This window comes from Macrobrachium nipponense, chromosome 32 (assembly GCF_015104395.2).
Source record: "Macrobrachium nipponense isolate FS-2020 chromosome 32, ASM1510439v2, whole genome shotgun sequence".
Taxonomy (NCBI): domain Eukaryota; kingdom Metazoa; phylum Arthropoda; class Malacostraca; order Decapoda; family Palaemonidae; genus Macrobrachium; species Macrobrachium nipponense.
The window spans coordinates 28,553,983-28,578,585 of record NC_061094.1 but is presented as its reverse complement, the minus strand read 5'-3'; the positions used below and the strand labels follow the sequence as shown (position 1 = coordinate 28,578,585).

Here is a 24,603-nt window from a genome sequence, read left to right as displayed (position 1 = left end):
TAGAGGTACTGGAGGAGGACAGCTTCTGACCTTACACCACCTCCTAAAGACTTCCCACTTCGACTGGTATACTCTTCTCGTCGAAGCTCTGCGGGCTCTAGCGATAGAGCCCGCAGCCTCGCGAGAAAAGCCTCTCTCTCTGACAAGTCTTTCGATAGTCGAAAGGCCAGTCAGAGCGAGACCTGGGGAGGTTGTGATGAAAACCTCTCGAAGTGGGGTTTTGTCTGAGTAGATCGTGTCTGTTTGGAAGCGATACTGGGGAAGTCCCCACTATCCACTCCAGTACCTCCGTGAACCATTCCTGGGCTGGCCAAAATGGGGCTATGAGTATGAACTTCGTGCTCTCGAAGCTACAAACTTCCTGAGCACTTCCCCCAGGATTTTGAACGGGGGAAAGGCGTAAGCGTCCACACCCGACCAATCCATGAGAAACGCGTCTATTGCGAAGGCTCTCGGATCCTCTACTAGAGAGCAAAAGGTCTCTATTCTTTTGGAGAGGAACGTCGCAAACAGGTCTATGTGAGGTCTCCCCCACAGGGACCAAAAGACTTCGACACACTTCTTCGTGAAGAGTCCATTCTGTGGGAAGGACCTGGTTTCTCCTGCTCAGTCTGTCCGCTCTCACATTTTTGATCCCTTGAACAAACCTTGTGAGGAGAGTTATGCCTCTTTCTTCCGTCCAGGTTAACAGTGTTTTGTCAAACTGATAGAGGGAGAACGAGTGCGTGCCTCCTTGCTTTCGTATGTAAGCCAGAGCCGTGTGTTGTCTGAGTTGATCTGTATCACCGGTCTCTGACTATCTTTTCGAAGGACTTTAAGGCTAGGTGTATGGCCCAGTTCCTTGCAATTGATGTGCCAGGACACCTGTTCCTTTGTCCAGGTGCCTGACACCTCCCTTGCTCCAGCGTCGCTCCCCATCCGACTCCGAAGCGTCGGTAAACAACACTTGGTCTGGGTTCTGCAGAGCAAGCGATAAGCCTTCGTTCTTTTGAAGCTGAGGATCCACCACCTCAGATGATCTTTTACTTCTTGTGGAAGTTGGAAGATGTCCGAGAGTTGACCCGTCTTCCAACTCCACACCTCTTTGAGGAAAAACTGAAGATGGCGAAGGTGAAGTCTCCCTAGCGGAGAAGAACTTTTCCAATGAGGACAGGGTCCCTAAAAGGCTCAGGTAATCCTCGCTGAGCTGTTCTTTCTCTCTAAGAAGCTCGAGATTCTCGACAAACCTCGAGCGATTCTTTCTCGCGAAGGATATACCCCGAAAACCCCGAGAATCCATCTGAATCCCCAAGGATAGACCAAGTTCTGGCTGGGGATCAGTTGTGACTTCTCGAGGTTGACGAGCAACCCTAGCGAAACTATCATGTTCCTTGTTACTTCCAAGTCCTCCAAGCACTGACTCTTCGACTTGGCCCTTTGCCCTTATCAGCCAGTCGTCCAAGTAGAGGGAATGTTTATCCCCTCTAGGTGAAGCCATCTTGCTACATTCGCCATCAGGTTTTGGTGAATACTTGTGGGGCTGTAGACAGACCGAAAGCACAGAGCCCTGAATTGAAAGATCTTGTCTCCTATCACAAAGCGAAGATATTTCTTTGACTGATGGTGAATGGGAACGTGGAAATAGGCGTCTTGCAGGTCCAGAGAGACCATCCAATCTCCTGGACGAAGCGCTGACATTACAGAGGCGGACGTTTCCATACGAAACTTCTTTTTCTGTACGAAGCGATTCAGAGCGCTTACGTCCAGAACTGGCCTCCACCCCCCCGATGCCTTTGGTACTAGAAAAAGGCTATTGTAAAATCCCGGGGGGAGTGTGGATCCTGCACAAGTTCGATGGCTCTTTTTCCCACATTTGTTCCACCATTTGAAGGAGAGTCTTTCGCATTAACGGGTCTCTGTACCTCGCTGACAGCTCCGAGGCGTAGATGTTAGGGCGGGCTGTCTTCGAAGGGGATTACTATCCCTTCTTCAGGACCGACACTGACCAAAGGTCGGCTCCCCTTTGTGCCCATACTCCTGCAAAGTTCAGGAGTCGGCGCCCACTGGTGCTTGGAGGAGCAACAAGTCATTTCGATTTTCTTGAAGGGCCTAAATGAAGACCTTCCTCTCTTTTCAGAGCTTTTCTTTCTGGCAGGGGGACGAGCCGCTGCACCTCCACGAAAGGGCTGCTGAGTAGACGAGATTCCTTCTTAACCGTCGCCACTACCGGTCGTCCTTTCTTGGACGTTTGTGTAAGTAGGTCCTGCGTCGCCTTCTCAGTTAGTGAGCGAGATATATCCTTGACTAACTGAGAAGGAAACAGATGATCTGATAGAGGGGCGAACAGTAAGGCAGTCCTCTGGCTCGGAGAAACCCCTTTCGATAAAAGGGAACCATACACTGATCTCTTTTTCAGGAGACGCCAGCCCCAAAAAGTGAAGCCACTTCACCCGAACCGTCCTGTACTGCCTTGTCCATGCAGGACAGGGACGCTATGGAGAATTTCTGGATTCTTCAGAAACTCCGGATCCTTAGATTTGTTTGGCCCAGAAACTCCGAGTGACCAATCCAGAAAATTGAACACCTCTAAAGTGACAAAAAGTCCCTTTAGAAAGTGGTTCAACTCTGAAGTGCTCCACGTCGCTCTGACCGAACCTAAGGAGTGACGTCTAGAGGCCTCCACTAAACTGGCAAAGTCGGCATCTGCAGAGAGCGGGTAAAGAAAGACCCATAGTCTCTCCTGTCCCATACCAAATACCTCTCTTCCCGTGCAATCTGGAAGGAGGCATGCAGAATACTGTCTTTCCTAACTCCTTCTTCTTGTCCATCCAAGAATCTAGAGAATGGAGTGCTTTCTTCATCGATATCGCAGGCTTCATTTCAAGAATGCCGACGATTTAGCCGTAGCTGAGCTCGAAAAGAGCGAACGAGGAGAAGGAGGAGCTGCAGGACTAAGAGAATCTCCAAACTCTTGTAGTAGTAAAGAGGCCAAGACTTTGTAACTAGAAAGTCCCTCATTAGCAGGCGGATCGTCGTCAGACAACTCGTCTAACCCTCGATCCGACGACAGGAGAACGTTCACGTTTTGAGGAAGAGTCCTTCCAAGACCTCCTATGTTCTGAAGGAGAGGAGCTCCTATTTGGCGAAGAGTCATAACCTCCAGGAACGAGTCCCCGACTCTTGACTCCTGGCTCTTGACTCTTGCCTCCTGACTCCTGCCTCCTGGCTCCTGACTCCTGCCTCCTGACTCCTGACTCCTGCCTCCTGCCTCCTGACTCCGGACTCCTGACTCCGGACTCCTGACTCCGGACTCCTGGCTCCTGCCTCCTGCCTCCTGCCTCCTGGCTCCTGGCTCCTGCCTCCTGGCTCCTGCCTCCTGCCTCCTGCCTCTTGCCTCCTGGCTCTTGCCTCCTGGCTCTTGCCTCCTGGCTCTTGCCTCCTGGCTCTAGCCTCCTGGCTCTTGCCTCTTGCCTGGATGCCTCCACACTCTGGCTCTTGGCTCCTGCTCCTGGTTGACTCCTCACTCCTGGCTCTTGGCTCCTGCCTCCTGGGTGACTCCTCACTCCTGGCCGGTGCCAGATGTCTGATTGTTTCATCCAGGTTCGTACAGGAAACCTCACCTCGGGTAGGAGTATCGATCCTGGAGGTAGATACCTCCATACGTCTGGAGGATCTTTTAATAGGAAGGGAAGTGTCTTTCCTTCTAGGAGGCTTTCCTTTGACAGGACTCCTACAAACGACGAAATCTGTTCCTGCATCGCCATCATGAACCTCTTAGTAGCCTCCTCTTTATCCTCTTCGGGGGAGGAGGGGAAGGAGGAGGGGAGGAGTCCATAGCCTCCACCTCCTGTCTCCTCTCACTCTGGTTGGAAGAATGGCTCTTCTCGCCGTTCTTAACTCCCGATGGAGACTCCTCCGGGAAGTTTTCAGGGCTCGAGTCGATAGTCGGCGCCCTCCAACTCCTCTTGAGAGGCCGAGATCGATCGGAATCTCTTCCCCAAATCCCCCAAAACTCTCGGAGACGAAGATCCCGACGACGAGAAACACTCATTTAGGACGCTTTTACAATAGCGGTCCTTGGCAGTCTGGGTGTCACAGAAACCGCCGAAGGGACACCTGATCGGTGGGGATTCTCCACAACCTCCTTTCGGCCTTTCGACATTCCTTCTCCTCTGGGCATGTGAGCTTGGAAGAGGTCTAGACCTAGGAGCGTTGCTGAGCCGACCAGATGCCCCCTCCACTACACTGGTGGGACACTTATATCACTGTCCTATGACAATCACTAGCCTACCTTGTATGGCAGCCATTTTGTTTTCCATTACTTTGAAGGCTGCTTTTAGATCTGCAAGTTCTTTCGCTGGATCTACAGGTTCTGCAATAGGAGAAGGGGCTGCAATGGAAGGAGAAGTAGCAATACTTACCCTTGGGGAAGATCCCAAGCTTGGAATTAGTTCAGATCTAGAACTACTTAAACATTCTATGAGAAGCCTTCCTCACTCTTTCTCTTTCTAACTTTTTTAAATAATTAGTTAGATTCTTCCATTCGTTCTCACTCAAGTTTCTCACATTCTTTACAAGTATTAGTAAAAGAACATTCATACTCCCTGCACCTCTTGCATACCGTGTGAGGGTCTACCGAAGCTTTCGGCAACTCACCTTACAGCCTACATTCACACAACGTCTCACAACCATACCAGAGTCAGACATATTTAAAGAAAAATCCAAATCAAGTCCACAAAACAGTCCAAAACAAAAGCGTATGCCAATCACAATCCAGATACGTCACCAAAGTCGGTCAAGAAGATCAATTGCCGGTGAAAAAAGAAAAACCAATCGAGAGGAACCAACAACAATGTTGATGGTCCGGCGACAGAAGAATTCTGATTAGAAAACGGGGATGGTTCCTAGTCCTGCCACCCAGGGCAGGGCGGTAGATCACCTGACCTACCTGTAGCGTGTGCCGCGAAATTTGAAATTCTGTCGGAGACGACGGAGTCTATAGCTAAGTATATATCTGGCAGGGAAGTTGAATGTATAAAATTCTATCATCGTTCTTCAGCAAAAGAACAAATTATTATTATCCTATTCTCCTAATAAATGATCCAGGATCGAGGAGAAATCATTCAAGATTCCTATCCTAGGACATCAGGCGTAATGTACGGTTCAGATACTTGAAAGTCTCTCTCACCCAATACTGAGAGCTCATACGAGTCTTTTCCAGTACCAAAACATTACAAGGTCTCCCTTGTTATATGTTTACATAGGAGTAGGATAATATAACATCCTGTTAATAACAATGAAAGAGGAGAAAGAGGAGCTGCATTGTTCAAGGGACTAGCCAAAAACGTGCAATAAAAAAGGGTTGCAAGGTCTTTCTAAACCACCTGCACCAAGAATTAAACTTATGAGTCCGATATATTTTCTATCACTTGTCTCATAAGGTTGAGGAAAACGAGAGACTTCTAACGATATTGGTTCTCTTCACCATGTAAAGGACTATAAAGCAGAAGAACCCACTTATCCTGACACGAACTACGTTCGCCTGTGCGATTCTAGAATAATTGTCAGTAGAGGGTTGATCTGGCAAAGAAAGTTTCTCCCAAAACAACTCCTTTTGCAGGAAAGAAGTCGCTCATGCGACCACTATATCACCTGACATGAGAAGTCTGTTCTTGTTAGAGACTTCCGCAATTTCAGTTTATCCTGGACAAGGGCCACGGCGCCTGTGCGATAACTTGTGTCCCTGTCAGGAAAAAACTGATCTTGTGCAGTTCTCAAAGAGGAAACTCTTGGAAAGTCTATCTCCAAATACTGAGAAATTGGAGATCCTGATGTCTTGCGCTTGGTTGGCGCCTCGCTCCTGGGAGGCGTCACGCTTCTGGCTGGCGTCTTGCGACTTGCAGCGTCCTCCCGTTTACCTGGCGCCTCTCTCCTGGGAGGAGTCACGCCTCTGGTTGACGTCACGCGCCTTGGAGCGTCCTCGCGCTTGCCTCGCGCCTCTCTCCTGAGAGGCGTCCCGCTTCTAGTTGACGTCTCGCGCCTCGAAGCGTCCTGGCGCTTGCCTAGCGCCCCGCTCCTGGGAGGCGTCATGCTTCTGGCTGGCGTCAACCGCTTTGGAGCGTCCTCGCGCTTGCCTGGCGACTCTCTCCTGAGAGGCGTCACGCTTCTTGTTGACGTCTCGCGCCTCGTAGCGTCCTGGCGCTTGCCTCGCGCCTCGCTCCTGGGAGGCGTCATGCTTCTGGCTGGCGTCAAACCGCTTTGGAGCGTCCTGACGCTTGCCTGGCGACTCTCTCCTGAGAGGCGTCCTGCTCTTGTTGACGTCTCGCGCCTCGTAGCGTCCTGGCGCTTGCCTGGCGCCTCGCTCCTGGGAGGCGTCCTGCTTCTGGTTGGCGTCACGCGCCTCGTAGCGTCCTCGCTTAATTCTTCCGTATCCCCCCCCCCCCTCTTTTTCTTGAATAAGAAATATTTTAAATACGGTTGTGTCATTTCTCGAAAGACTTAACCATAGCGTAGTCTTGAAGTGAAACTCTATTACATCTCTCTTCTCACTAAGTATGTACTCTAATAAGAACATGCTTTCGTAAGTATTAGTGCATTGAATAATATAATGTTCTCTGCATTAGAATCCCTTTTAATCATGTTATCTACGGTAAACAGCATTGAAAGGTTGTAATATCTTTCTTATTGAAAGCTTCCTAACAAAAGGCAGACAATATTTTATTTATGATAGCTTCAGTATTCCCTCAATCCGAGGCTAAGACCACGATTGTAGGGAAGAAATACGGTTAGTTATCCCATTCCGCAGGAGAGAGAGCTGTAACCGACCGCTCACGACTGAGAACAACATGGTACTGCCGCTGGTCTCTCTCTCAATTCAAAGCGAACGCAGTCTTCGAAAGCCGACTGGCCTTCCCTTTCCAGAGTTGCCAGTTACTCCATTTAATAAAGGAATCTATTAAAATTTTTTATTTTATCGAGCTTCAGGAAGTTTTATATAAGCATAATTAAGCGAACGAGACTTCGACAAGTCTAGAAACTAAATAGGTGTCGTCTAAACAATCCTTTTAAACAATTTCTTCCTAGGAAAGTCCTAGAAGGGTACTGGTAATTCCATGGAACCTCTTCTAACACTAAGAAAAATGTTTCTATCCTACTCTCAATTCACCAATAAAGATATGCTTCTCCGATCACTTCTCGAAGACACGAAAGCATCATATAACTCATACTCTAGCGTAACAGAATACTCTATAATACTGTTACATTAAGGTAAACCGTATTAATTTAGGAAATTTTGTAAGGATTTCAGTTGACCATTATAGCATAAATTTCAGTATGTGAATATGCCATGCCATACCGTAGCCTAAGGCGATTTGTCCTAAGCATGGTAGGAGCTAGAAGCTTAAAAAGTCATACATATATGCTTTATCACTCAACGAGATCCATATAATTCATTCGATTGAAAACAAATAATCTAAATCATTCTAATCAGAATAGATCTATATCTAAAAATGCACCGATGGGGAATCTTATGTTGAAATAACAAATTCATACCTCCATGGGATAGCGTTCTCGTCTAGTTGCGAAAAAAAAAAATGTTCGAACAATGACTTTATCACAAATGTTATCGAATGATCTCTAATATTAGAAGGCGCTAAATCGTCGCCTGATTCGAAAGGTGGATCGATTAAAGTCATTCTCATTTTGAAATAATTGTACCAGAAGGCATTATACGAGGATCTTCGTCAAATTCATTCATTCGAAGTTCTCCTATCCATCATGGAACCGTAGGCATAAAAAGGGAGAAACACTGTTTTATTTGGATGCCTTTCCAATGGCTATCCCACCTGGCAGTCTGGGACGCTCTACAGAACCTGCCGAGGGGACGACCTGACCGGTGGGGATTCTCTGAAACCTCCTTACGGTTTTCGACATTCCTTCTCCTCTGGGCTTGTGAGCTTGGAAGAGGTCCAGACCTGAGAGCGAGACAGAGCCGATCAGACGCACCCTCCATTGTAATGGGGGAACACTATATTCATTCTTACGTTCAAAGAGTTCGCATTTGAACTATATCCAAAGTCTACAATTTGCAAATATGATATTGTAGATTCTGCGGAGTAAGAAGGTGATGAGGATGCAACAACTACTAGTACTGTTACTACTATAATTGCTCGTTAACACAAGAGCTAATAAAGCTTCTAAAGGATAGTTACTTTTCTGACTTCCCCAACTAGGAAGAAAGATATACATTTCTCAATCAAACTAACACTTATTTGTATTAACGAATAAATATTCCCTTTCATGAAAGTATAAGTAATTCACTTTCGTGAAAGTGCATGAGTGTCTACCGAAAACTTCGGTAGTTACACGTCACTAATCTTCGAAATTTTCGAAGTTAATATTATCAAAAAAGTTAACAAAAGCGTATGCCGAACCAAAGATCCATTACTTCCCTGTAAAGTTAGCCCAGACGATCGATGGCGATGAAACACGAAAATCCATCAGGAGGAACTGCAAACGTTGTTTACATTCCAGCGACAGAAAAATTATGAATTAGAAAACGGGTATGGTTCCTATTCCCGCCAACCCAGCGGCGGGGGGGGGGGGTAGATCACCTGACCTACCTGCCGCGTGTGCCGCGAATTTCGAATTTCTGTCGGACGACGGAGTAATAGCTATGTATATATCTGACGGGTAAGTTGAATGTATAAAACGTATGTTTACAGTCCAAACGATAGAGAAAAATCTGTCCTTAGAAGGTAATAGTTCCTATTCCTTGCCACCAGCGGCAGGCGGTAGATCACCCTGACCTACCTACCTGTAGCGTGTGCCGCGAAATTCGAATTTCTATCGGGGACGACGGAGTCTATAGCTAAGTATATATCTGACAGGGAAGTTGAATGTATGAAATTATTATTTGGGTCACGAATGTCATATAGTGATAATAATAAACAAGAATGACAAGACTATATTATAAAGATAATATTACGGCACGTTATAAATACAAAACTTTTAAAGCTGGCCTCACACTAGACATTTCTAGCTCGCGGTTTTGGCCAGCATCCAGCCGATGCTCGCGAGCAAAAGTGTTGTATCGTCATACTAGGATCTCGTGGTTTCGAGGAGCAGTGGGGAAAAGTAAACATCCTCCCATTTGTACTTTTTAAGCGTAGTTTTCTTAAAAAGGTCATCCGTGTGATCCCACAACATTCGGAACTCTCTTACTTTTTCTAACAATCCATGGAGAGCAAAGGACGTCCACACATACCGATGTCTTTGTGTGAAGAGAACATGGTTCCTGAGCACGTCCAGTTAGAATCAGCCATCTTGTTTGTTTACACTACGTGGTCGCTCGGGGTTCGTGGCTGCTGCTTCCCGAAAGATCTCGAGCTAAAATCTCCCGGTTTTCGATTCTCGGCAGCAACGGCTCGCTGCTCGAGAAAAAAAGGCCCAGTGTGAGGCCAGCTTAAGAAACCATTCGTTATATATATAAGTAAATTAATTTTGGGAACTGAAAAGAATATGAGAGAGAGAGAGAGAGAGAGAGAGAGAGAGAGAGAGAGATGAGAGAGAGAGAGAGAGAGAGGAGAGAGAGAGAGAGAGAGAGAGAGAGAGAGAGAGAGAGAGAGAGCTATTGACATTTAAAAAGGATTGTGTATGTAGAGTAGACAGATAAGAGAACACAGCAAATGTACATAGTAGGTTACACAAATAAGATTATCGGCAGTTATTTAATTTATCTATTCATAATATGGTCCCCCATTTCTTTCAAGTAAGTATTCATAACATTTTCCATGTTGTTTGTAAGGCGACAGACTCCTTAATGAGTCAGTGGACAGTGAGTGTTTTGTGGAGGCGCGGGCTGTTTGACATCTTTATGCCCTGAGGTCAGCTTAACACCTGAGAGAAATATGGCAGCGCTGGAAATTTTTTTTGCCACGTGCAAGAATAAACTTGTTGTTTTATTGTTGTAAAATGCTAGAAAATTACGAGGGCTTTTAATAATTGCCAAAATTAATAAACAACCAATTATGTTTGTGTTGTATAACTTATGCTGCCTTCATATACCATAAAACGTTGAGTTGGAATATTTGATGTGGCAGCGCCAGCAACGAAGGAGACCCCACCCAAATCGCCTTGAAGGAGCCGATAGACTATAGCATTTCAGCGGAGAAATAAAGTTAGGGTAGAACATCACGGCAGGCCAACCCTCATCACGGTGGACAGGTCTTATTCACTCGATATTTAATTGGTGAAACAAGAATACAATTGCAACTCTAAGCATACCATTTAAAAGACTGAAGTTTCGTCAACATAATGTGATATATGAAAGCCCCATACGAACTAAAATAAGCATGTGAGCTCTTCGTAAAATATGTTTTCAAGGCAGTTTTGAAATCCAATATGGCGGCTACGTTTTGCATGGACGGTTCTCATCAGTGACGGCCACCATCTTTCCCCAGCCTTCCCAGCACTCATTTGAACAATGTTAGCGTATATATGTAACGTTTATTGATCTTACTCAAGATTGCAGTTGTAATCAGCACAATAAAACAACATTTTGTTGCCTATATTAGTGAAAGTATGAAACTTGTTATTCCCGGGGTTATGGTTTGAACTGAATTCATTCTTACCTTGTAATCGGCGGTTTTTATCCTTACTGCCATCACAACTGAAACTCCACAGTGCTTATTTGATTGTTATTATACACATTTTGGTCTCAGTTCACTCCACATTGCACTTAAAAACCGGTTGCTGTTCATGGTTTCTAAGCGCTGCGCGCCATAAACACAATTATGAACAGCAGACGACGACAGACGACGAAACTGCAAAGTTTTATTCCCTAAACTGTTTACTTTACTCGTTATTTAGTTTAAATTTACTTTGTTATTTAAAAATTTTGATTTAATTCATGTATATTATCCCTTTTTTGCAACCAAATTACCCCGAAAAATTACAGATATTTCTAAAGTAGATAAAATCAAATGTTTCTAACTTTTTCGTACATCTGGCTGCCGAAAACCATAGAGGAACGAATACGGAAAAGTGCATAGAGGAACGACTACGTTTTTTTTTTTTTTTTTTTGGTTTTTGTTTTTGCTAGCACTTTTCATTGATTTCATTCTTTATTAGTATTTGAGTTTCTTTAATAATCGTATGCCAGAAATAAATGTAACCTTTAATGTTTGCATGCTTTAATGTTTGCATGCTAAGAATGGCAAAATCATCATTGCCACATTAGTGGAGGCTTCACACATACGCCGTTCCATTATTATAAACTGTTTCCATGAATTCTAGTTGTCATAGTAATGCAATAATGATAAAATTGCTTTAATATTTATGTATATATACTTCCAATACATAGCCTAATTTCACCAATTTCAACGTTTTGTGTGTAGTCTTATACCCAGTTTGGAGGGTCAACACATACCGATGGCAACAGAGAGAGAGAGAGAGAGAGAGAGAGAGAAAGGAAGGCGGAGGAACGAAGAAGAAAAGGGATGGTCGGTGGAGGGGGGGGGGGGGGGGGGAGGGGGGGGGGGGGGGGGGGGGGGGTAGGGGGAGGGTATGGAGCTTTATACGCGCGTTCGTATCCATTTCTGCATAATGGAGTTTTTGTCTCTTGGTACAAGGACAAGTGTCGTTATTCTTTACGATTAGTGATTCACGATACCCTTATAAATTACGGCACTGGGTGTAATGCACTATAGCAAAATCTCGTTCTGTTACGAGTGTTTCGTTACAGAAATAGGTATTGCCCAAAAACGTGCTTGCACTGTCTCTGAAACCCATAGTAGACATGCTGCTTAGTTGTCAATCAAGTTTTTATAGTAACCAAGTATTTTTTACAAGCTAGCTATTGAATAAATTTGTATTTTTCTCAGTCAAAACATATGCCCCTCAATGCTAACTTTCCTCTTTTAATGACTTTCTGGTCATTGCAAATTCGGCCCATAATTTCTTATGGTGCGAAAACAGACAGAGGCCCATGGACCGAAAACGATTGCGTCACACTACGGCGATAATCCAGCAGTAAAAACATCTTCATATATCCAAAAAGTAAATAATAAAGATATATATGCGCATTACGATTATAACAATTACATGTATAGCTGATAACAATCTGCATGAATAACTGGTAAACTGTTCTGCAATGACAGTTGAGTATAGCAATTATTTACAATAGGTACGAAAGTCAAGATGTCGTGACGTCATAATACAGAACTTAAAAGAACGTTCTAATTCAGAAAAATAATTACTTAAATTTGAGTCAGAGTCGAGTTACTTTTTCAATAACGAATATTTTCAAATTAATCATCATAAATATGTAAAATATTGATGTTTACTACTTATTTAAAAAATTATGCTAAGAGCACGCTTCTCGTCATCTTCTAAACCAAAAAAACAGCTGTTTACTCATGGCTTGTTTGTTGGAGTGAGAAATCGTTTGTTTCGATTGTTTGTGATAAAAAGGTCTCCAGCGTCTGTGGGTACAAGTGGTGTGCGGATTTATCACAGGAAATGGAGAGTTTGTTGACACAAGCGACTCCGTAAACATCGAGATGGCGTCAATCTTCGAAACATTTCTAGTTGTAAGTAAGAATTTCTAAAGCGTTTTGGTGAGATTTCCACTGCCGTGGGCGCCATTTTCAGTACCCTCTGTTTAAATCTTAAAATTTGGCCTTAATTTCTAACTTTGGAGAAAATACTTACTTCGAAAGGAGAGTAGAGGTCTTTAGCTCCGTTTCTCACCAACAACAAGTGTCAGGACGCGTTATAATGTACTTTTTCGGAGGGTGGCAAGCGTTGAATGTAGGTGGCCTGGTTGGCCTGCCGTGGTGATCTACCCTACCTGTCCAGTGTCCACTGGTATCCTTGTTTGACTGAATACTCGTATAATGAAGCAAAAACTGCCATTTTGTCTTCCTGTAGCTTTATGGCAGAGGCAGTGGCTGGCCCTTCTGGCATTAATTTTGACAGAGACCTTCGATTTCCTACCGATTGTTTGCAGTGCAATGTGGGTTACGGTGAATTTTATCATTATTTGTCTAGTGGTGGTAAAGAAGTTGTGATTGAAAAGGGTAAAATATCACAGCAGGCCAAGCAGGCCACCTACAATCAATGCTAGCCACCCTCCGAAAAAGTACATTATAACGCGTCCTGACACCGGAGATGGGCATCAGTCGCGACTTCTTGTTGGTGAAAAAACGGAGCTAGAGCCTCTACTCTCCTTTCGAAGTAAGTATTTTCTACAAAGTTAGAAATTAAGGCCAAATTTTAAGATTTAAACAGAGGGTACTGAAAAGGGTGGCTACGGCAGTGGAAATCTCACCAAAACGCTTTAGAAATTTTTACTTACAACTAAAAATGTTTCGAAGATTGACGCTATCTTGATGTTTACGGAGTCGCTTGTGTCAACAAACTTCCCATTTCATGTGCTAAATCTGCACACCACTTGTACCCATAGACGCTGGGGCACTTTCATCACAACAATCGTAAACCCACCTCTTACCAGCACTTATTCATACTTATTCAAGGGGACTACGGCATTCTGCGCTCTTCAATTGTTTATCAGTGTTGTCAATTGGTATGTGTTTTACCCTCCAAACTAGGTATAAGACTTACACAAAACCAGGGAAATAAGTGAAATTAGCGTATCTATTTGTAGTATATATACATATTAGAGCAATTTTATCATTACTGCATTACTATGACAACTAGAATTCATCAAAACAGTTTGTAAATGCATCGGCGTATGTGTGACGCTCCAGTCGATTGGCAACGATGAGCCATTTTTCCTCAAGTCGTCTGCTCGTAAGTATACATCCGAAACATTTGTAATTTTTGGGGGTTAATTTGGTTTGGTTGCAAAAAAGGGATAATGGACATGAATTAAATAAACATTTTGAAGTAGAGTTAAACTAACTATTGAGTAAAGTAAACAATTAAGGAATAAAGCTTTCCATCTCATAATCAGTGTTGTCGTCTGCTGCTCGTAACTTTGTTTACGGAGTGAGTGCTTAGGAAACACGAACAGCAATGTGGTTCGAGTGCACTGTGGAGTGAATTAAGACCAAAATGTATATAATTACAATCAAATAAGCACTGTGGAGTTTCAGTTGTGATGGCAGTAAGGATAAAACCACTGATTACAAGGTAAGAATGAATTCAGTTTCCAACCATAACCCCGGAAATAACAAGTTTCATACTTTCACTAATATAGGCAACAAAATGTTGTTTTATTGTGCTGATTACAACTGCAATCTTGAGTAAGATCAATAAACGTTACATATATACGCTAACATTGTTCAAATGAGTGCTGGGAAGGGCTGGGGAAAGATGGTGGCCGTCACTGATGAGAACGTCCATGCAAAACGTAGCCGCCATATTGGATTTCAAAACTGCCTTGAAAACATATTTACGAAGAGCTCACATGCTTATTTTAGTTCGTATGGGGCTTTCATATATCACAATATGTTGACAAAACTTCAGTCTTTTAAATGGTATGCTTAGAGTTGCAATTGTATTCATGTTTCACCAATTAAATATCGAGTGAATAAGACCCGTCCACCGTGATGAGGGTTGGCCTGTCGTGATATTCTACCCTAGTATGCTCAAAGACATAATTTATTTCTAAAGCAAAAAAACTGTGAGTGTTGTGGAGCTATTTGTCGGATCGACTACAACAGCAACGCCTTTAGGTGTGATCCGCCACAGTAAGTAGCCTTACTGTAACCCCTGTGGCTAGCGCGCGCAGTGCAACATTACCTCTTGCCAGTACATGCCGTGCTTGCCAAGAATCTTTAAATATGCGGATAAGGCGCGAAGCGCCGTTTCGCCATGGCCTTACTGACAGCACACATAAATTGATCATCGTGGATATGTAGTCGCTCCCTACTTTGTTGTTGTTTTGGTATTGCTGCCATATTGGTTTTGGTGTTCTTCCGCCGATTTCAGTCGGCGGTCGAGTCGCCGTGTTTAGTACTGGCCTTTGGGGATTAATTACAGTTGTCCGAATAAATATTACTTTAAATTCTTGTTCAGTGGGTAAAATAACATAGGAAAACGTCAATTGCCATAGTCTAGGCCACTGTGGATTGCTTCTGTAGAAATACCAGGTTGGCCCACGAAACTGTAGCCGCTCCATTCTAGGTTACCGTCCAGGTGGTCACTGGGAGGCCATTCGATACTTTACCCTACCTACTAGGCTAGGTAGCAGACTCGATTGCCATCACAAACAAATACCCAGTACTAGGTACCTAGCCTAGCCTATATGCTGTAACGAAACGAACTTCCCAAACTATGAGAGGTCCTATGAGGCTACTAGCCTCATTATTGGGATTTATGCCTAACCGGTGGTTTACGTAATGGTCAAATTAGCCTATCCACGATAAGCTACCTAGGTAAAATAGGAGACTTTGCTATTCTCTAGCTAACCGACAGCAGCCTAGTGACAGGCCAGGTGACAAAGGAAACCCTAAAAAATCCAAATAGGTCCTACGACATAGTCATCAAAATACAGTGCATGGCTTAGCCTCGCCTGAATAGTACCTAGGTATCGTTTTAAGTTTCGATTGCAGCCAAGGTTACCCTCAGCGTCCTCAAAACATTCGAGTAGGTACACCCTACTAATCTATCATCTACTATGGTTGTCGTGAAACATACGAACTACTAGCATAACTCCAGGGGTCAATAGACAATTATATTACCTTTAGCAGTCTTCATTATGGAAAATTGTCGACTGTACAGCGGTCGTCTTGAAATTCAAAGAAACGATAAAAGGAACAAACGCAAGAACTTCTTGCAACATCTGGCATCCCAGAGCCATGCACCCCACCGAGTCTTCTTCTTTAAATTTCGAGTGTGCGAGTGATCAAAGGACAAAGTCGTTTCTAGACCCCTTGTAAGTTAGCGTATAGCTACTCATGTAATTTATTTTTCCGTACTTGTTTCCTTGGCATTCACTAGCATTACTCATAATTTTATATTAATTTTCGCTCCATACATGGCCATTTTATTGTTCCGTGGCCCCATTCTTAGCTTTGGGAAGACATCTTTATTTCAAAAAGGTTTATTAAATTCAACCCCCAATTCTACCATTACTAATTTATGATCATGAAGTTTAAATACATAAACACAAATTAAAGTATACCGCCGTTTCTCTGAGACGATTAAATAATATCGTTTTTCCTTTTGGGTACTTGGGGCTACTATATATGCATGTACTACGACTACTATAATAATAATAATAATAATAATAATAATAATAATAATAATAATAATAATAATAATAATAATAATAATAATAATAATAATAATAATAATAATAATAATAATAATAATAATAATAATAATAATAATAATAATAATAATATGTAAGTTTCAGACAAAATTATACGCACGTGTTTTCTTTCGTTCCCGCTCTGTCCTTTCGAAACTTCGCAGATCCGAACGTAGACATCTACAAAAATAACATTCTAAAATTATCGGAAATATCCATTGCCCAAACTCTAAAGAGTATGTTTATCTTGCCATTGCCTAGGCAACGATTGGCTACGCGTAGAATCACGGCCGTGGTAGAATCCGCATGAAATCCTTGGAAGCTTCTCTTTTCTGTTAACGAATAATGTAGCATAAAAATGTAATGAAATCACTCAATGTTTTTTATGTATTAGGTAACTGTACCTAATTTCTTTTTCCATAAGTTAGTTTTCTTTGATTGCCTAAAGCCACACACTATCTCTCGGAAAGAGGTGTTCGTTCCACAGTTATGATTTTTAGGAGTGAGAGTTTAAAGTATAACTGCGTGCCCTTACCCCTGCCTCAGCAACACAGATGCTGTAAGTTACCCAACAACAAAGCAACAACGATGCTTTTCTATGGAGTGTTGGAAATTCGTGGGCTCCATTTCTCTTGTTTAGTGCTCATTAAATACTTGGATTTAATCAGCTTCATAAAACTATTTGTAGTTAAGATTCTTTTAAAGTGATCATCAAGTATCCTTTGAAAATCTTCCAAAATAATTCCAAGATAAATTAATTCCACGGTATGTACAGACTACACTTTTGAATTCAATTAGAGCCAAAGATAAGCAGCAGGTTAAGACTGCTGCTATTTCCTAAATCGTGTTGGTTGGCATTTAACTATAGTTTGCCACCTTTGCTGGAGAAACTACAAGTCCAAAATCTATGTAAGTAGATATATGAAATATAAGCAACAGAATAAATAAAATGAAATAATGTTCTTGACAATTTAACAGTTAAATTCTTATGATGAGGGACTTATGCGCCTAATTTAAATGCTATTCTATTCAATCTCTACGTCATTACGAGATCGTTCTTTTCCAGGTCGAACTATTTTATAATTATATATATATATATATATATATATATATATATATATATATATATATATATTATATATATATATAGTGATACAGGGCACAGGAAACTACTCCAAGCGACATAATCGGAGGAAGACGGACGAAACTACATCACATGAAATTTACTATAGAAAAAGGGGAGGACAACTGTCTGTCATTCCTGGACGTTCAAGTATGTAGACAAGACAACTCTTTTAACACCACGATTTTTAGAAAGAAAACTTTTACAGGACTCGGATCTAATTTTTATAGTAGTTGTTACTTTAATTTTAAGGTTAATTCCATTTTTACCCTCCTTAATAGGGCACTATACTCTGTTTTTTTTCATCTGTCCATCTGCCTGTGTTGTTTTTGTATGGTAACACTGCGTCCCGGGCTTTATATAGTTACATTCAGCTTACATCAACGATTATAATAATATCCTATTTCGAATATTAACGGTGTAATTCGCATACAGTAATTATTAAAACAATTTTCAGTTGCAAATGTACACCCAGATATCCTTTTATTTAACCTAACACTTACACACAGCGTAACTATTTACCGGGACGCAGTGTTGCCATACACAAACACCATAGGCAGATGGACAGATGAAAAAAAAACAGAGTATAGTCCTCTCATCTAATTGGAATGCCTTTCACAATGAGATTCTATTCTAGTTAATTTCTTTAAAGGTAACTGTTTCCCACCTAGGTTAGTATATAGAAAATTGAATAAATTACTAAATAGACATTTCTCTAGAAAACCTGACGTTCCAACTGTACCAAAAAATGAGTTTCTATGCAACCTTTCCATATATCCATGACCTAACCTTTCAAAAAAGATTCACACAAATTATTCATGACCATTTCCCAGCCATATCAGTCAAATTAATTCCTAAAAATCCTCTTAATATAGGCTCCTTGTTTAAGATAAAAGATCAGCTGTGTCCTTATATGTCTTCTGGTGTCATCTGTAAATATACTTGCCCTAAATGTATTTCAGGGATTTACGTGGGATCCACCAGTCGACTACTTAAGGTGCGCATCGATTCACATCGGGGAATCAGTTTCCGCACAGGGAGCAGAATCTCAAACCCAGAGCACTCCAATATCAGGAACCATGCAAAACAGTGCAAAACCTACATTGACAACAAAGATTTCAGTGTAATCGATCTTACTACCAAACCACAAGAGTTAACAATCCTTGAGTCGTTGTTTATGAAACAACTCGTACCATCGTTGAACACCCCATACATCTGCGAGTCAATTGTATTTAGCATAAGTTCGCACTGTGGTGGTTTCCTTCCATTTAGTTCCTTGCTGTCTCACGACTCTCACCTCTAGGTTGGCTGTGTTTTTATTTTTATCTATTTCATTTTTACTCTAATGTATTTTAAATGAACTTTTAGACTATACTTTTAATAACTTTTTTATGTTTTTATCTTTTCTTATGTGCAGCCCAGAAGATGTAATTCTGTAAATAATTACGAAACGTCGGCAAAATAATAAAAAAGACAGCCTAGTGATGTGTGGTTTTCGTCCGTCTTCCTCTGATTATATATATATATATATATATATATAGATATTATATATATATATATATATATATATATATATATATATATATATGTAACAGTCGAATCGTGCACAGACTGTTAAGTACCGAATTCACTAGACCTTGGGCATAATTCAGGCCAAAAGTGAATTACATATAAATGCATCTGGATAGACCAGGATTCAAACCTGTGCCGTTTGGTTTTGTTACAGAGGTAGGCAGTTGGCGTATCCACCAATCGATATTAAAGTATTACTTGTGGTTTATATACTTAAGAGGTTAAAGAACTCACGCGTGAATTGGTGAGAACACAATCAACTATAGCCTCATGTTACAAAACTTACCACTTAGCTATCATGGTGAAGGGGTTTTTATTCGATTTTCATTGCAGAAACTGAATTCACCGGGAGTGTGTAGCAGAATCAAAATCAATTTGTATCTCTGTTAGCAGCACATTGGTCTAGTCAACTGTGTACCTTTGTATAAGACCAAAAAGGCATGGATTCCAGAGTTAACTCTTGCGCACAATTAACTGTTTTAGACAATTTATTGAGCCATTATTATCACTTAATATAGAATTTCTTATGAGAGAGAGAGAGAGAGAGAGAGAGAGAGAGAGAGAGAGAGAGAGAGAGAGAGAGAGAGAGAGAGAAATTCTAATGTCTTGTAGCCATCAGGCAGGTTTGCATTTAGTAATACATTTTTCCATTTTCTTCTACAGTATTATAGTAGCAACTGATAGCGTAGTGTTTGTGACACGCTGATCTGAAATGCAGTATAAAGGAATTTGTCAAGACTTTATTCTGAACGTACAGTATATATACTAATAAATTTTTTTTAGAGCAAATGCCAGTGATATTTACACCCTAATAGTCTTCTCAGCTCTGGCCCGAAATAAATGACAAACAAAATGTGATGAAAAAGTGGAGGTTAACCGCAAATGAAGCAATATTTTCCCCCTAAATCCTGAAAACAAAAGTAAGAAGGGAATTCCAAATTTTGGCAGTGGAGAGAGAGGTGTAGTGAATAAATCTTTCTCGCTCAATTAAACTACTCAGCCTAAAACCTCGGAGTTCATCTGCCGAAGGAATAACCGGCAAAAGCACAAAAGGTTTCCAGAATTACCTGAATGAAAGTTACTTAATACTGAATACTTTCCATGTAGTGGGTCCTTAGCGGATGTTTGAAATGTGCAAGTTTTAATTATAGCTTTTTAACAAGAACTCTTCGACCACCTGTAGGAGAAAAAGCCATGCAAGTAAAGCCTTAATAATGGGAAGTTTCACTGATGATAGACGAAGTATAAAAGTGTGTTATCAATGATGAGAGAGAGAGAGAGAGAGAGAGAGAGAGAGAGAGAGAGAGAGAGAGAGAGAGAGAGAGAGACCTGGGTACTTTAGAGTTAGACTAAGAATACATGTTAAAAGCGGCTGCCAATCGTTATTCGCTTGCAACACTTTCTTACCCTTGCGTTGCAGGTTGACGATGAAGTGAATCTCAAGATAAAGGGCGCGTAGGACGTTGCTTCTTTAGTAAAGTTGGATTAGGATGTGAAGTATCTTGTTTTAAGCGATCATGATGGTGACTGCAAACGGTGGCCACTGCAAAAACGAGTAAGCCCACCCATTGGTAATTAGCGTAGCTTCTGCACGATTGTCTTAGCACGCGCTTGTTGTGCTGTTTTTGACTGAACTGCCTTTTTGCCAGCACGGACTCTTGCTCATAGAGCAGCCCGTAAGACATTTAATGATATGAAAGTGAATGTTAGCACGCGCTGAGATAGCTTCTTCGAGAGCGATAAAGTAAGCAAGCACCAATAAGAGCATCAGAAGGAAATGGAGTGAATATTTTTTCTTAACAAATGGGAGATAAGATGCAGTTGAGTGTTTGACTGTACGTTATCCGGCGTTACGATTACCAGGGTCACTGTCGCCGAGAAAGATGTAATCATGAATCTAAAAAAATATTATGGATACTTAGATAGCGTTATGAACAAAGTACACATATGTAAGTGCTTATAATAACAAAACTACTTGCGGAGGAACTAAGAACCACACCTGGCAAAAAATAAAAAGAAGAGAGAGAGAGAGAGAGAGAGAGAGAGAGAGAGAGAGAGAGAGAGAGAGAGAGAGAGAGAGAGAGAGAGAGAGAGATAAGAAAATTTCTTACTGTGATAAAGAAACACTTGTGCTATGTCTGAGCAAAAGTTGCTTATGATTGTTGATAAAAGAAGCAAAAAGGGAACTAAAAAAAAAAAAAAAAAAAAAAAAAATATACCATTCCCAAACAGTATAACAAACCAGAGCAGAAACTTATTTTAAACTCTTTCGAACCCAAAGCGGTCAAGAAAGAAAAGTGAGGTGCCAATGCGATGATTACAAAAGGCAAATAGATCACAAGGGCAATTGCTCAGGGGAAGAACTGAGGATTGTGAAGTTTAATGAAGAAAAATCTTACAATAGAGGCGATGGTAGAGATGGGTGCCTCTCTTAGACGAAACGTATCATGAACGACATCCTGCTAAAATAATGGGTGTTATTGTGCAGCCGAGAAGCTAACTGTACGATGCCTCTCTTGATGTACTGTAACGCTTCAACCACAAGGTGACTTTCGTTATTCGTATGTGCATTTGTCTCTATAGAGGAAAGAAATTTCTGATTCCAGACACCGAAAAACGGTCACTTTTACTTCTGACTGGCAACAGGAAACGGCACAAATGTACAAATGAAAGTTATATCAAGGAACTGTTCGTACGTTCTTGAGAGAGAGAAAAAAAGAGAGAAAATCATTAAGACCACATTACCTGAAAGCTGACGTCAACAAGACAGTACAGCAAACAAGCGGACTGGTACGATGCGTTGTGGGCTCACTCTTGGGTTATTTCAGTCATTATTTCATACAGCGAAGAAAATGCGTTGAAGACTTATTCCACATTTACCTTGTATTAGTTTGTTTTCCTGCGGACCTCGGAAAGTAGGTCACACGTGCTAGAAATCCTGAGGCGTTAAGCTTAATCGACCCGACTTGGGTCGTTGGGACGGTCGAGTTACCGGTGCCATATGTAGCCTATACTGCACTGAATTTACATGTTCAATTATTCAGTTTCAATAAACTCCCCTTCAGATTTATACTTGATTCTTAGTTGAAAATAAATATTTGTTTAAGCCTTAAAAAGATTCGTTATCATTTACAATCAGCACTTTTAAAGCAGATACCTTGTACGGAATTTATCCTTTACATATGAAGATTTCGCGTTTTAGGCGATCAATAACCAGCTTTTGGGTTCAGACTACAAACAGATTCATGGGCTGTGTTCACTGAGAAGAGCAAAAGACTGCCTCGAGAGACGACGCTTTATTAAATGAACTGAAGTATTATAGGGATCTCTCGATCCTTATTCAGCAGGATGACTGGTTCTGTAAATTCCGCATAAACTAACCCAAGCAGAGTCTAGCCGGAAATTAAGTTAGAACATCAAAAGGTTAAATAGAAGGAAAATCAGGCAGTTCTGCAATAAGTGTGGTTCAAACCCACATTCTCTACGATCATCATTGCAAACAGTTTCGCCGCCCCGCCGCCCCCCACCCCAAATCCCGCCAACCGCCAATTCATTATCTTGTGTGGAATTCTTATAGTCAGAATGTTTATAACAGAGTCAGGTCAGAAGTATTGATGACGTAATCTTGTCTGAATTCCATTACCCGAGCCTGAGAATGTTTCTATATGGTATGAGACAAACATGAAGAGACCGAGACTGACATGGTTGAGCAAAATCACGCTCGATTACAAAAGAGAAGTGTGTATTAATTCATTACGATTATTATCAGCTGAACGAGGCTACTGAATTGAGTCCCACTGGGATTTGTTCTTGAACGAGAGGTGAAGCTTAAGGTGCGTCCACACGGTCGAACAATGTCCGACGGACAGACATTGTTACCATATCATAGGCGAAGCAGGATGACGTCATAAGCGTTGAAACGGTGGAAGTTGATCTGGCAACAAACAGTGAAACCAGATGAGGTTGTCTACCACCGCTTTTACTCTGCTCACAAGGCAAAGACCTAGAGACCGACAGACAATTGTTAATTGGTAACAATGTTTGTCCGTCGGACATTGTTCGACCGTGTGGACGCACCTTTAGAGCAAGGTGAAATTAAAGAATCAGAGATCTCGATCTTGTCAAGATCAAGGGGGAAAAGGCGAAGAGCAGAACACAGGACGCAAAACAGCCAGAGACGAAGGTAAGCTGTAAGGAGTGGTAATGGCTCCCCCTACAGGACAAATTCCGCAGAACCTACAGACGGGAGGGAGTCATTTCAGCTTCTGCGGAGGAACGGTACGAAGGACTTCCCCAGCCATCCAACCTGAGGGCATGTCCTGCAGAGACGCAGAAAAGCATTCATCATACAACCAGGCAGTTTTCGAAAAACAATGCTTAATATATTATCTACATCGCAAGCAGGAGTTGGTTTCCCTTGAGTGAAATTGCATTCAATAAGGAAGTAATTTTTGTGTCATTTATCACAGGGAATTAATGCCTTTGATTTAACTGCGCAGAAGGATAGTGCGAATTCCACACCACCCCCGCTTTTAGATATGAGAACATGTTTACCATATCACGTTCTAGGTGTTCCATACAAGGAAGAGTAAGGTTCACGAAAACCAAAAAGTTGTGCTGGCAAGCTTAGCCATGCGTATGCTATGATCCTTTGAACACATTTATATATATAAAAAGTTATTATTAATACATAGGAAGCAATAGTGAAGCGGTGGAAAGGAAATTGTTCTTGGAAGGCTATTTTTCCCAGTTCGGGGATAATATCCAGATCAGATATACTATTACACGTCATACAAATATGAAGTGTGTCTGATAGATTGTCATCCCAAGCCACTTCAAAAGCTATAGAAGTGTCAAAAGCAAAAGTATGACATTCCTTAAAGTTCCTGAGAGATAATAACCATATTCCAAACTGGTTATCAAAACCTAGACGCGAGATTAAATGTCGTGTTTTAAAAGGCAAGTAAATAACGGGAGTAATCAGAGCGATCATGCGTCTTCGGTTTCATTATATATATATATATATATATATATATATAATATTATATTAATATTATATATATATTTTTATATATTATTATTATTATAATTTATAAATCATATTAATATATATCATATATATTATATTATATTTATTTTATATATATTATTATATATATATTATATATATATATTATATATATATATTATATATATATTATATATATACATATATATATCTATATATATATATATATATATAGATATATATATATATATATATATACGCACACGAAACCGAAGACGCATGATCAGTTATTTACCGACTGACTGTTCTGTTGTAATTGACTATTTAACGGAATATTTGCCTTTTCAAACACGTCATGAAATTTCACGTCAAGGTTTTGATAACCAGTTTGGAATCTGGTTATTATCTCTCAGGAACTTCAAGGAATTTGAAGTGGCTTGGGATGACAATCTATCAGACACACTTCACACTTATGACGTGTTATAGTAAGGCTGATCTGGATATTATCCTCAAACTGGGAAAAATAGCCTTCCTATAACAATTTCCTTTCTAACGCTACACTATTGCTCCGTATGTATTAACAATTACTTTTTTTTATAAATGTGTTAAAAGGATCATACTTATGTCTAAGCTTGCCAGCAC

At 41.2% G+C, this 24,603-nt stretch overlaps 1 protein-coding gene across 3 annotated transcripts in view; it reads right to left on the bottom strand.

The window, feature by feature from the left end:
• Window positions 1–15,844, bottom strand: part of LOC135207292 (uncharacterized) — a 404,100-nt gene extending 388,256 nt beyond the window's left edge. For all 3 annotated transcript variants that reach the window (XM_064238964.1, XM_064238965.1, XM_064238966.1), the window contains exon 1: window positions 15,687–15,844. In XM_064238964.1, coding sequence (XP_064095034.1) covers window positions 15,687–15,702 — 16 coding nt within the window. In that variant the 5' untranslated portion in view covers window positions 15,703–15,844. The remainder of the gene's footprint in view (window positions 1–15,686) is intronic.
• Window positions 15,845–24,603: the final 8,759 nt, after the last annotated feature.